General features: G+C 40.8%; 1 protein-coding gene across 11 annotated transcripts in view; it reads right to left on the reverse strand.

The window, feature by feature from the left end:
- Nucleotides 1–12,625, reverse strand: part of LOC112218315 (adaptor related protein complex 3 subunit beta 2) — an 89,913-nt gene that overhangs the window by 60,037 nt on the left and 17,251 nt on the right. For 6 of the 11 annotated variants that reach the window (XM_024379005.2, XM_024379006.2, XM_024379002.2 and 3 more), the window contains exon 1: nucleotides 10,731–11,081. The exons of the other annotated variants lie outside the window; for them this stretch is intronic. In XM_024379005.2, coding sequence (XP_024234773.2) covers nucleotides 10,731–10,990 — 260 coding nt within the window. In that variant the 5' untranslated portion in view covers nucleotides 10,991–11,081. Of the gene's footprint in view, nucleotides 1–10,730; nucleotides 11,082–12,625 lie in introns of those variants that run through there. 11 annotated transcript variants of the gene reach the window in all.

Raw genomic sequence — 12,625 nt, forward strand, 5'->3', positions numbered from 1 at the left:
CATAACATAGACTGACTAGGTGAATCCCTTATTGATGTCACTTGTTAAATCCACTTGAATCAGTGTAGATGAAGGGGAGGTTAAAGAAGGATTTTTAAGCCTTGAGACAATTGAGACATAGATTGTGAATTTGTGCCATTCACAAAATATTTAAGTGCCTTTGAACAGGGTTTGGCTGTAAGTGCCAGGCGCACCGGTTTGTGTTAAGCACTGCAACTCTGCTGGGTTTTTCACCCTCAGCAGTTTTCAAGAATGGTCCACCACCCAAAGGATATTCAGTCAACTTGACACAACTGTGGGAAGCATTGAAGTCAACATGAGCCAGTAACTCAATATTAGGAAGGTGTTCTTCATGGTTTGTGCATTGAGTGTATAGCCAGGTGTGTTTCTTTCTAAATCATGTCCAAACAATTGAATTGGCCACAGGCGGACTCCAATACAGATGTATTGACATCAAGGATGATCAAAGGAAATTGGATCCACCGGAGCACAATTTGGTGTGTCATAGCAAAGGGGTGTGAATACTTATGTAAATGAGATATTTCTGTTTATAATTTTCAGTACATTTGCAAAAAATTCTAAAAACATGTTTTCACTTTGTCATTATGGGGGATTGGGTATAGATGGTTGATAACCGCTCCCCCACTTTAATCAATTTTGAATTCATGGCTGTAACACAACAAAATGTAGAATAAGTCAAGGGGTATGAATACTTTCTAAATATAGTGGGGTCCGAAATTATTGACACCTTTGATAAAAGGTGAGCAAAAATTACTGTATAAAATAAATAATTCAAAAAAAGTGAGCTAAATAGAATGCTAGTGCTCAGTGCTTCACCGAAATGTTGGTTACTTGTAGTTTTTTAAACTACTGTAATTGACCTACGTTGGTTCAATTATTTGAATTCCATTTCTTTTTCTTCTTATTTTTTTAGCTCAAGGAACATTTTGCAGTTTCTCTAGAGATAAATCACATCAAGCCCGAACTGTGCATTGTAGTAGGGAGTTGTAGTTTCCAACAGGCCAGTCTTCTCCATAGTTTAGAGCAAAAACTTGGTAATTAACGACGATGACCACAATCCATTGCACGCCTACTTGTCCGGTCTGTGTTTTTTTTTACGCCTGCTACATTAAAAAGAGACAGAAGAATGCGCAATCGAGAGGGATAGAGAGCAGTTGCTTTGTGAGGTATTTCTACCTTAAAATACACGATCTAAGCAATTGATAGTTGGTATTCAGAAGTCATAAAATAATGCCTTATTTACTTCGAAGAACTACTAAAATTGTGATTTTCTCAGACAGCATAAGCAGCAGCTCTATAGAGAGGAGATGATGACTTGGAGTGAAATAATAAAGTCATCAAATAAAACAAACGTAATATACACAACAACTGAAATATGTTAACAATTATATGTTAACAATTTATCACGGTTTTCGATTTCGGTTTAGCTATTTTTTAAACATGAAAATGCACTATGCATTATGTGGGTTGAATGCTGTAACAACATAATAAACTATTCATAAAAGTCCCATGATGGTATTGTCTGCCCATTACTGCTTATCACATCATTTACTCACATTACCTTACTTTAATACAATATTTCAGTTGTTGTGTATTTGAATACTTTATTATTTTATCCCAAATTCTAATATCATCACTATAAAGCTGCATGCTGCCTATGCTGTCTGACAAAATCACTATTTTAGTTGTTTTTCAAAGTAATTAAGGCATACTTTTATGACGGCTCAATACTAATTATCATCACTTATATCATGTATTTTCAGGTAGAGATACTTCTTGAAGAAACTGCTATCCCTTTTGATGGTGCATCCTTCTGTCTCTGCTTGAAGCAGGCGTAAAATAGGCGTGACATGGATTATGGTCATTGTAGTTAATTACCATGTTGTCTGCGCTAAACTGTTGAATATTAGACGGTTGGAAATTACAACTCCCAACTACATCGCACACTTTGGGCTTGATCTGATTTATCTCTAGAGAAACTCTGCAATGTGCGCGTTGAGCTCACAGAAAAAAAACGGGTAAATTAGTTGTTTAAAAAACATATAGAAAATTGCTCATCACTAGCCAGCAGAGACCTCACATGAGTATCTGTACAGTTTTTCCCTTGGCAATCCTCTACTGACCAAACCACCCCAAGCCAGTTTCTCTAGAAGACACGTCATAGCACTGAGAAATAACAATACAGTAGCCGCCCCTGAATGTCCCCCACTCCCACCTCTCTTCCAAATGAACGTCTATTGAAATGAGCCAGACTACAACAGGTTAGGCGAGGGAAGCAGACCTGGGTTCAAATACTATTTGAAATCTTTCAAATACGTAGTGTTTGCTTTAGCCAGCCTGGAGTGCCAGATGGGCGGGGTTTGGACTTTTGCCGCTATTCTATTGGTTCCATTGTGCCAGACAAACTCAATCAAACCCAGTTCAAGCATTTGAAATACATTAAAATAGTATTTGGACCCAGGTTTGGAGGGTAGCAAACAGAATTTAAAAAACTGGCTAATTGAAAAGATTCCCCTGGGATTCCGGGCTCTCCATAATTTAAATAGCTATGATATCTCTGCACAAGCCCAGGTTCTCCTGACTAGTTTCCAAGGCAACATAGAATGTGATAAAGTGAAGGGAAGTGATTTCCTGCCTCCGTCATGTCTTTGTTGCAGCTGCATGCAGAGAAGCAGGCATGAAGTGTCTAACTAGGTGTGACACTGCAGTCTTAAGAGATCATTCCCCCAGGTACATTCCTTTGAGGAAGACGGTCGTTCAAATTCACCTATCAATCAAGTCTCTTGATGTCATCTTTTGGGAGGCTGCTTGTTTCAGATCCCAGGTAGTGGCACTATCTCCTGCTATTGTGCCATTGAGCAACATACTTGTAAACAAAATCTTTACTTCAGGGGCACTGTACTATGGACCCTGACCCTGGGTTGCTCCCAAAATGTGGGCTGTCTGTTGGGGACAAAGCAGCATTTCCATCTCTGCAGATGGACTAATGATTGCTGACTAAAAGCAATATAATCAAAACAGTCATTAAAAGTCCATTAAATAACAGGACAGAGAGCACATCTGGCAAAGTAGACAGCCAAATAGACAGCCAAATTGAGAGCAAAATAGCCCTAGTCAATTGTGGGTAAAATAGCCAAGTGTGGGTGCGAAGACTGAAAAGACCATTCTTTCTTTCAACATAGCACCCATCTGCCATTGTCAGGAAAGCTCTTCTATAGGTCGTTATCAGTAAAACGTAACAATAAGGTGCAGAGCATTCTATTTGCCTTCTGGGGTGCAAGGAGACCCGCCGCTCCTCTAAAACCATTGCCAACTGCGTGCTATTTCCAAGGGATTGTTAAATAAATGTTAACTATTTGGTTGTAATGCTATCACCTCTTGAAGAGCATAGTCACGACTACACATTTCTGATTATTCCATGCAAAACAATTGCACGCATTTAGCTCAATCACGAGAGTTCTAGGCCAACAGCAAGTAGACCTAACTGCATGCTTTTTATGATCAGTATACATACATTGATCGTGTAATTTCAAATACGTGAGGGAAGCTTCATGATATCTCCCAATATTGGCCATCATTAATTGGATATTTGAGTGATATAAAATGGAAGTGAACTATACCTGACAAGTATGAGTGGTTTTGGTTAATTTCCCAGCCTTTGTGGGATCTGCCTGTCAAGCAGCAGAAGGGCGCATTTGCCGATGTAACATTACTGTAGGCTGATAATGTTTACTTTGCAAGCTACCGGTAAAAACGTTGTACAGTTGGCTAGACATAAATTGGTGAGTAGACCTTTTTCTCCAACCAAATGTTGGATTACCTAGCGAAGTTAACTACCATTATCCCATTTTCAATATTGTATTTAAATAATGTTTAAACATGATTGCTGCTGACAGACATGATAGACTACATTGACTGATGGACCATATCAAATTGGCTACCTAGCTAACAACATATCAGGTCAATATGGCTAACAAGCTAACTTTCAAGGGATAAACTAGATCGCCATATTCAAATATTGTTTGAGTTGCTTGCTATCTATATTAGGGATGACCATTAGGCCGACTGACAACTTTACCAGGACGATGTCAAGCTCTTTCCAAAAGCCTTATCTCTGATGAAGCAAGCTAAATTACACATTGTTTGCTTTAGCTAGCTAGCTAGCCAAATGGATGTGGTTACACTCACGTATCTGAAAATAAATGATGAATTGATGTTTACTGATTGCTATATAACTCTGATGATGGAGATAATTGTGGAATAGTCTGAAATGTGTAGTTTGACTATTCTCTTCAATAGGTGATGATATTAAAACCAAATAGTTATAACATTTATTTAGCAATCCCTTGAAAACGGCACATAGTTTTCAACGGTTTTAGCAGAGCTGGAGGACTCCTTGCCTCCCAACAACCAAATCAAACGCTAGTTTTATTGATAATGACCTATAGTGTTGAATGAAGCTTGGAGGGTCAGACAGGGAAAACTCTAACTTGGTAGATGATGAAAAACGTCATATCTTTCTACATGGACCATTGTTTTGAGTTGATGTTGAGGCATTTTCTTGTTGACGTTTGATCTTTACATGCAAAGCGTTCAAACATATCAAAGGCTAAATCTATTTCACTACAATCTGTTATATCCTTCGGTCCATATTTGATTAATTAAAAGATTACACAAAGGTACATAATCAAGTACAGGCAGGATTTCACAACAAAAGCCAGTACAACTTTAGGAGGGTATTATCCATGGGAGATTGCCTTAATTCCATTCAATCAGAAAAAGACAGAACATTTGATGCAGGCAGATAAAGACATCATTAAATGTGGCTGGGCCTGAGAAGAGGATTAAAGATTCAACAGAGCCAATTTTGCAACATTGAGTTCAGACTGAACTGAAATAGCTTATTCTCTCCTGAGGGTTGATGAGCATTTCTAGCTGAATTATGATTAGGAGGAACCCCTACTTTGGTCTCGGTACACTTCAGTGGAGGCTGTTGAGAGGAGGACGGCTAACAATAATGGCTGGAATGGAGCAAATGGAATGGCATCAAACACATAGAAAATGTGTTTTTTTGTATTTGGTACCATTCCACTAATTCCGTTCCAGCCATTACCACTAGCCTGTCCTCCTTAATTAAGGTGCCACCATCCTATTGTGCTACACATTCATGCAGTGGCGACCCGTCATTCAGGGCAGGTGGGGCAGAGTTATTTTGGCATTAATACGTGTGACATATCAGTTTGCAAACAATGTCCAAAAAAATAAGCATTGGGTTAATAAAGCCACATACAAACATAGTCTCTTTTTTGCTTTCTTGAGTAAGTGCTTTCTGTGGTGGTTGGGCAGCCAGCGGAAAATATGGAGCATAGGTGTTGGTAATGTTCTCTAGTTGCACCATGATTAGCTCAGTGTTCTCACTCGTGGGGACAGTATGTCACCACCAAGTTTAAGGGTAGACCTCGAAAATTCAAGCTCCTTGGATGCTTTCATAGAGTTACATTAGAGGTGCCCATCTAAGAAGGCTTACGATCATTGGCCACAGATAAAATGACGTCAAATCACATATCTACAGTAGCTTTGATTGGACTGATCATGTCAACATCATACTTTAGCAGACATCATCATGAATCAAGTTAACAATCTACTGGCAAATCCTTTTTAATCCTTGTCATATGAAGATAAACTATTAAGATAAATTATAGATAAAACGTATCGGTGCTCATCGGCCATTGGACATAAACATTTCAAAGGAATCAGTGACAGTGGCTAACTGCAAGCATTGCAAAGCAATCACTACTGCTATTCAGTGGAGTGGCTGTGTGGTCCTAAATCTGTGATTAAGTGTCTCTTTTCCAAGTTTAAAATGATAAGCATTCAACATTGGCCATGCTGTCAATGAAGCATGATTTGTGCCGTGCTCAAAACAACTGTTAACTCGGAACTGCGAAGTCTTGAACTCACTGAAGTCAAGTTAACTTGGAATTTCGGAAAAAAAGAGCTCCAACTTGGAAATACATTTTGAACGGTTATCCAACTCAAAATGTTAAGTCGGGAACTCTGGCCTCTTTCTAGAGCTACGACCTGAAGATCAATGACGCCATCATGATTTTGACCCAGACAGGAGACACCGTTGAAAGCACCATAAATCCAGAGAATGCCAGACTTTGATGGCAAAATTTGCCCACTAAGGACCGCTGTGCCACCTTCCTGTTCAAGTGAGCACAACACAACAAGGTGAGTCCAAAAATGTATTGTATGCTGCTGCATAAATGATGTAATATGCCAGGGAGATATGTATACTGTAGCTAAGAAACTAATACTAAGTGTATGTTGTGTAGTAAGCTGTTAGTAGCCCATGTGACTCACGCCAAATAATTTGGTATATTTACCCCTCTTAATTTTGCCTACTGTTCTGACTTGGTGTTGCACGATGTAGCCTACATCTTGTTTTAGAGAAATGTAATCATCAAATTTCGTAAGAACTTTCATTGTTTGCTTATATGCCCCATTTATTTATCCTACGGTTCTGACTTGGTGTATAGGGAGAACACCATAACAACAGCCCATGTTCTGAATTCCTTCGCTGTACATTTCAAAAGTGCTAAACAAATAGTTATATTGACTTCATCTGTACTAGCTCGCTCATTAATGTCTAAATCGAAATTACGGATTGCCTCTTATACACTTGTTGTCCCTTTATGCCATAGTTTGTACATCTCAATTGCCATTAGAAACCACAGTTGATATGGCTGACTTGCTTAAACAAACATGTTTTCTTACAAGGCAGTAAATGAGGCTGAATGAACTGTTGAACCGAATGAACCGTAGCCAGACAAGGCTCCACTGAAAGCCAGGTGTAGCGGTGGTAAGATGTTGGGACTGCTGTTGGGACAGCTTTATGTAGGCCCTAACAGTTTGTGGGCACCGTTTGTTACCGTTATAGTGCAACTAATATGTTGTTTTGTTGTGTTGTGTAGTGGCTTTTCTGGCATGCATCCCACTTTTTGCCCCCCCCCAAGATTTACATGTTAAAATCGCCACTGCATTTATGTTCCTCCGTGGCTTCTGTTGGTAGACTGTGCATTATTCAGTTATTTCGAACGGAACACTGGAAGCTTCATAGAGGAGAGCTAAAGGAGGACTACAGTTCCCATAAAGCAATGCACTGAACCATGCTTCCATGTAAAATTAAAATCGGGTAATAACTTAAAGTCAAAGTAAAAATGATTTTAGTGCTAGGTTAACTATCTTGCATTTGTCTCCTTATGAATACAAGTCATAATGTACATGATTGAGCCAAAATTGACATCCTGCATGACCAAAGAAGCCTTTTTGGTGGCCATCTTCAAAACTAACACTTGATTCACTGTCGTTGTCAAATGTTAGTTTAGGAATGCCTTACACTCTCGTTGTCTCCTGCCAGTAAAGAAAGACAGGTGGGTGAGTTGATCCAGAGCTAGTCAGATATCAAGTTCCACAGAGAAGGAACCTTACACCTATACTGGGTTTCACTGTCCTAGGTCTTTGTCTTGCCCGGCAGAGAATAGCTTAATTTACAAACCCAGTACTCAATTATTTAACTTACCGAGGCATTGTAGAGCACTGGCCCAATGTCTAAATTGGTGGTCAGGTTACTGGTGGTCAATTTATAAGATCAGCCAGAACTTTCTAGCTATTTTGAACTACTTTAGAAGCCTTTCACAAACGCAAAGTAGGGTGCCTATGGCAGTTACTACAAAGTTAGAGTATGTTCATGTATGTTTTACTGTGTATAAACCCATGGCAATGGCAGGGTAATTATACTGTATGTTTGTGCTAATGGATACAGTGCCTTCAGAAATTATTCACACCACTTTACTTTTTCCACAATTTGTTGTGTTAAGCCTGAATTTAAAATAGAGTAAATTGAGATTTTGTGTCACTGGCCTACACACAATACCCCATAATGTCAAAGTGGAATTGTGTGAAGACATTTTTACAAATTAATAAAAAATGAAAAGCTGAAATGTCTTGAATCAATGAGTATTCAACCCCTTTGTTATGGCAAACCTAAATAAGTTCAGGAGTTAACACTTTGCATGTTTGGGGCAAACCAACACAACACTCTTCATATTTTCAAGCATGGTGGTTGTTGCATCATGTTATGGGTATGCTTGTCATCTGCAAGGACTAGAGTGTTTTTTTGTGGATAAAAATAAATGGTATAGAGCTAAGCACAGGAGGACCTAGAGGAAAACCTGGTTCAGTCTGCTTTCCAAACAGACACTGGAAGACAAATTCACTTTTCAGCAGGTCAATTGCCTAAAGCACAAGGCCAAATATACACTGGAGTTGCTTACCAAGACAACATTGAATGTTCCAGAGTGGCTTAGTTACAGTTTACACTTAAAATCGGCTTGAAAATCTATAGCAAGACTTGAAAATGGCTGTCTAGCAATAATCCACAACCAACTTGACAGAATTTGAAGAATTTAAAAAATAATAATATGCAAATATTTTACAATCCAGGTGTGCAAAGCTCACAACTGTAATCATTGCCAAAGATGATTCTAACATGTATTGATTCAGACGTGTGAATACTTATGTAAATGAGATATTTCATGGTTTAATGAAAAACTCATGAGGTTCCAGCCGGAGTCCTGATCAGTAGATCAAACAACACAAAAGTGCTGTTGTGTTGTGAACCTCAACATGCAGAAACTTCCTAAATGAAGTAGTCAGTTTAGCTTCCAGCTAGAACAAGCTCGTACTGTGACAGCCACATCCATAAAACAAAAACATAGAAGCGGCCTCTTCTTGCATTCGAAATTCGACTAAAAAGGCTCATGTAATTTACACCACCCATGAATTCACATAAATTGACTAAGAAACTTTGAGAATCTACAATGCCCTCATGCCTCTGCTAAACTATCCATTGGTTCTCAAGAACAGCTACATTTGCTTGAATTCTCTGATGTATTGCTGAGGAGACACTACTAGTGTTTTTTTTTTTACGACAGCGCAAAAACAGACTGAACCCTTTGAACCCTGTGTACAGCTCAAACCTCTGGGATCAGGAGAGAGGCCTTGAGATCACAAAAACAAAATAAAAAAATACCTCTAGAGCAACTGTTTCATACCCTGTGCTCTTTAAACATTTACTCTCTTACGGCAGCTGAGCTGTACACATGCACACACAAAAACAGAAGCAATTCAGGTGAGAAGCTTACATTCTGTTGGCGATGGAAACACAGGAGTAAAGAACATAAATTACTAATACGTGTGAGCGCATGTGTCTGAGTAACTCCAGAGCAGCAGGTGCGACCAAGGTTTTTTTTAGGCATTTTCAGCAGTACATAACCTAGCGGTGTGCTTATTTCTGAGGTCCAAATACTAGCCGATGAGTCACGTAAGTACGCGTGGCCTTTTAAAAGACCCCCCCCCCACCCAATTTTATTAACAAATTGGGTGTGCGAATTTCCATGTGGAGTTGGTAAACATCAACAAATAGGGCACTGACAGCTGTGTGTAGCTAGCTAGCTAATGTTATCTGTTGTTGCATTTATTTTATTTGAACAACACCGTATTCAAAAGATTAACCAGCTGTCTCAATGGCTGGATTTGTCATAAGCATTGACTTAAGGAAAGCTACTGGCAACGAATCTGCTATAGAAATACTTAGAAATAATAAGATGACATTCCTGGTTATATGGATAACTGTTGACAGATAGCTGACATGCGTTTTTCTACATTGTAATGGACACGGTGCAACCATTGGTAGGTAGGCTGCTGGCATACTTCGGTTGTGGTACAGCAAAGCCAGGTCAGCCGTGCTCATGTTTCTCACAGGGGAAGTGAAAAGTGAAGCAAAACTTTAGTGGTCAAAACCATTCATGTTGGGGCAACGGGGGGGGGAGCGGGTTTTCAAAATGCTATCATACCAAGTCATTATATTTCTAAAATGGTCACACATATTTTTAATACAAACTATCTCAAATTGTTAACATTTTCAAATTATCCAGTAGATTATGATAATTTTCTGTTTAAAAAAAGTGGGAGTGCAAAACAAGTTTGCGCACCTTATTTTAATTTGCTCCATGGCTCAGGCGGCCAAGTAGATACAAGGCTGTTTGGCTCATCTCAGTCATGAAGAGGAATAACTTTGCAGTGGTTTCTGATGAATACAAATGCCATGCTGGTGGGTGGTAACAATCAAATAAAACCCAGGCCTGTAACGAAACGTAGGCTGATAATAATTTGTATGTCATATCATAGGAATAGTCACCGCAGTCACACGCATTGTACAAAGTCGGCAGTTTTGATTTGTTACTTCAAGCTTAAATATATCATACTTTGACTAAAATGATGACTTACTGACTTAAATCGTTGTGCAGCATCATGGGTAAGCTCTGGCCATCGTCTTTCAGCTCAAAAAAAAGTAGATTTCTACTGGTGTGGGCGTTTAACAGCAGTATTATTAACATAGATTACTGTTTTCACAAGGCCTGGAAGCAACAGGCATATAGTGTTAAGAGTTTGTGTGTGTACACAAGGTGTTTTCCCAGGTGTGTGTGTGTTTATGCTTATCTAATTACGCTGGTCTCTTTCTCATTATGTCTAATTACTGTCGTCTGCATACTCACTCATCAGTAACACACGTACGCAAGCGTTTTCAGGTCTGTTTATGCATATTTACACGGCACATGTGTCTCATGCTGATGGCACCCTACCGCAAAGGCTGGGTCACAAGGCTGGATAAACTGCCTCCCCCTTCCTCCAGGTGGGCCCGCTCCTCCTGGTCTCCACCTCCGCTGCCAAACCGGATGTGGCGCGGGTCGTTGGGCTCCCCGTTGTACCAGTTATGGTTTCCTCCATCCGGGGTCATCACAGGGCTTTTGGCCTCATCCTGCTGCCCCATCTGGTCCTGCGCCGTTTTCACCATATTCATCGCGTTCACCGGCAACTGGAGGAGCTTTTGCATGGGCGTCATGGCTAGCGTCGTAGAGTCCTTTCCCGAGAAGAAGCCCAACCTTATGGACTGAAGAACTCAAAAAAACCTAGACCTTCTTAGATCGTTTCCATATGGCGTAGCTGTAGATGTGGGGTACTGGAATGAGGATTGGAGAAGGTAGATCCAACAGTGGGTGTCCACTTTCATTCTCCAGAAGCTAATGTGGTGAATACAGTCATCAACAACAAGCCCAAACTATTGGTATCTTCCTTTGAGATGGTCCTACTGAGCTGGAGATAATGACTTATTCACTATGGATATTCCTTTGAAGAGGAAATAATGATGCGTCAGGTCTTGCCTTGGATGAAGCCTTAATGATGACGAGTGCTGACAGCTTCCTCTGACACCACATAGAAACACAGCCTTACAGTTGCTCTTCTCGTGTGAACCGTACGCTCTGCTATGCTAGGGCTGTCTAAGGGAGTCCAGTGAAGCAACAGTAGACTGCACAGCACAGTGAGTAGCAAGTAGGTGCTGAGGATAGAAGGCGTGGATGGAGTTCCCTCCCTTTATTTTTCCTCCTTCGCTTCCTGTTCTGCTCCTTCTCTTGCTCCTCTCATGGGGAAAGGAGCTCCGTCTGCCTCTCCGAGGGTTTGGCGTCTGGCGCTGATCTCCAGTGTTGCTCTGCACCGATGGCATAGCCCCCTTCTCTCCCTCCTTCCTCCTTCTCCGCCACGTTAGCAGCTACCACCCCTCCCTTCTCCTCTTCACTCCTCCCCCTCTCCCTCTCCATCTCGTGTGTACGCAGGTTTTCCGACGCTCTGCTCCGTTTCATCTCTTGCTCTGCCTTGACTCCAGTGCACTCCTCTCGCCTGAAACTGTATTTGTCTCTCATCGCTTGCTCTCTTCTCCCCACCATCTTTATCTCCATCATGCTTAGTTCCCCTCTTCTTCACCTGATCTTGTTCTCTTCGTTCACCACCCCTCCCTGTTTCCTTGCTTGCTTCCTTCTGGTTACATTATCTTTGTCCATGCCCTCTTTTCTCTCCCTTCGTTTTCCTGTTCCCTCGCTCTCTTGCCTTACATGACTCAGCTTTCACAGCAGTGTCGTGGTGATGATGTTGCTCTTTCTCACACGCACACTCCTCCTCGTTCTTCCGATCAACAGTGCCACCTAACAACAGGACTCCTTTCTCTCTTCCTCTCTCTCATTCCTTAATCTCTCTCATTCCTTCCCCTCTTCCTCTCTCATTCCTTTCTCTCTCTCATTCCTTCCCCTTTTCCTCTCTCATTCCTTTCTCTCTTCCTCTCTCATTCCTTCCCCTTTTCCTCTCTCATTCCTTAATCTCTCTCATTCCTTCCCCTCTTCCTCTCTCATTCCTTAATCTCTCTCATTCCTTCCCCTCTTCCTCTCTCATTCCTTTCTCTCTGTCTCTCTCATTCCTCTTTCTCCCGGAGGCTATAATGTAATGGGTTAATTTATAGCCAGAGAGAGACTGTGGGATTGTGGAGGACTGATGGCCGTGTGTGTGTGTGTGTGTGTGTGTGTGTGTGTGTGTGTGTGTGTGTGTGGGCTGATCGAGGTAAGGGAGTGCCGCACTGAAGCAAGGGAACATTAAATCACATCCTTTACTAAAGGGGCCTAGGTTGCTAGGCAAGGGTACTAAATTACCC

The sequence above is a fragment of the Oncorhynchus tshawytscha genome, linkage group LG19 (assembly GCF_018296145.1).
Source record: "Oncorhynchus tshawytscha isolate Ot180627B linkage group LG19, Otsh_v2.0, whole genome shotgun sequence".
NCBI lineage: Eukaryota > Metazoa > Chordata > Actinopteri > Salmoniformes > Salmonidae > Oncorhynchus > Oncorhynchus tshawytscha.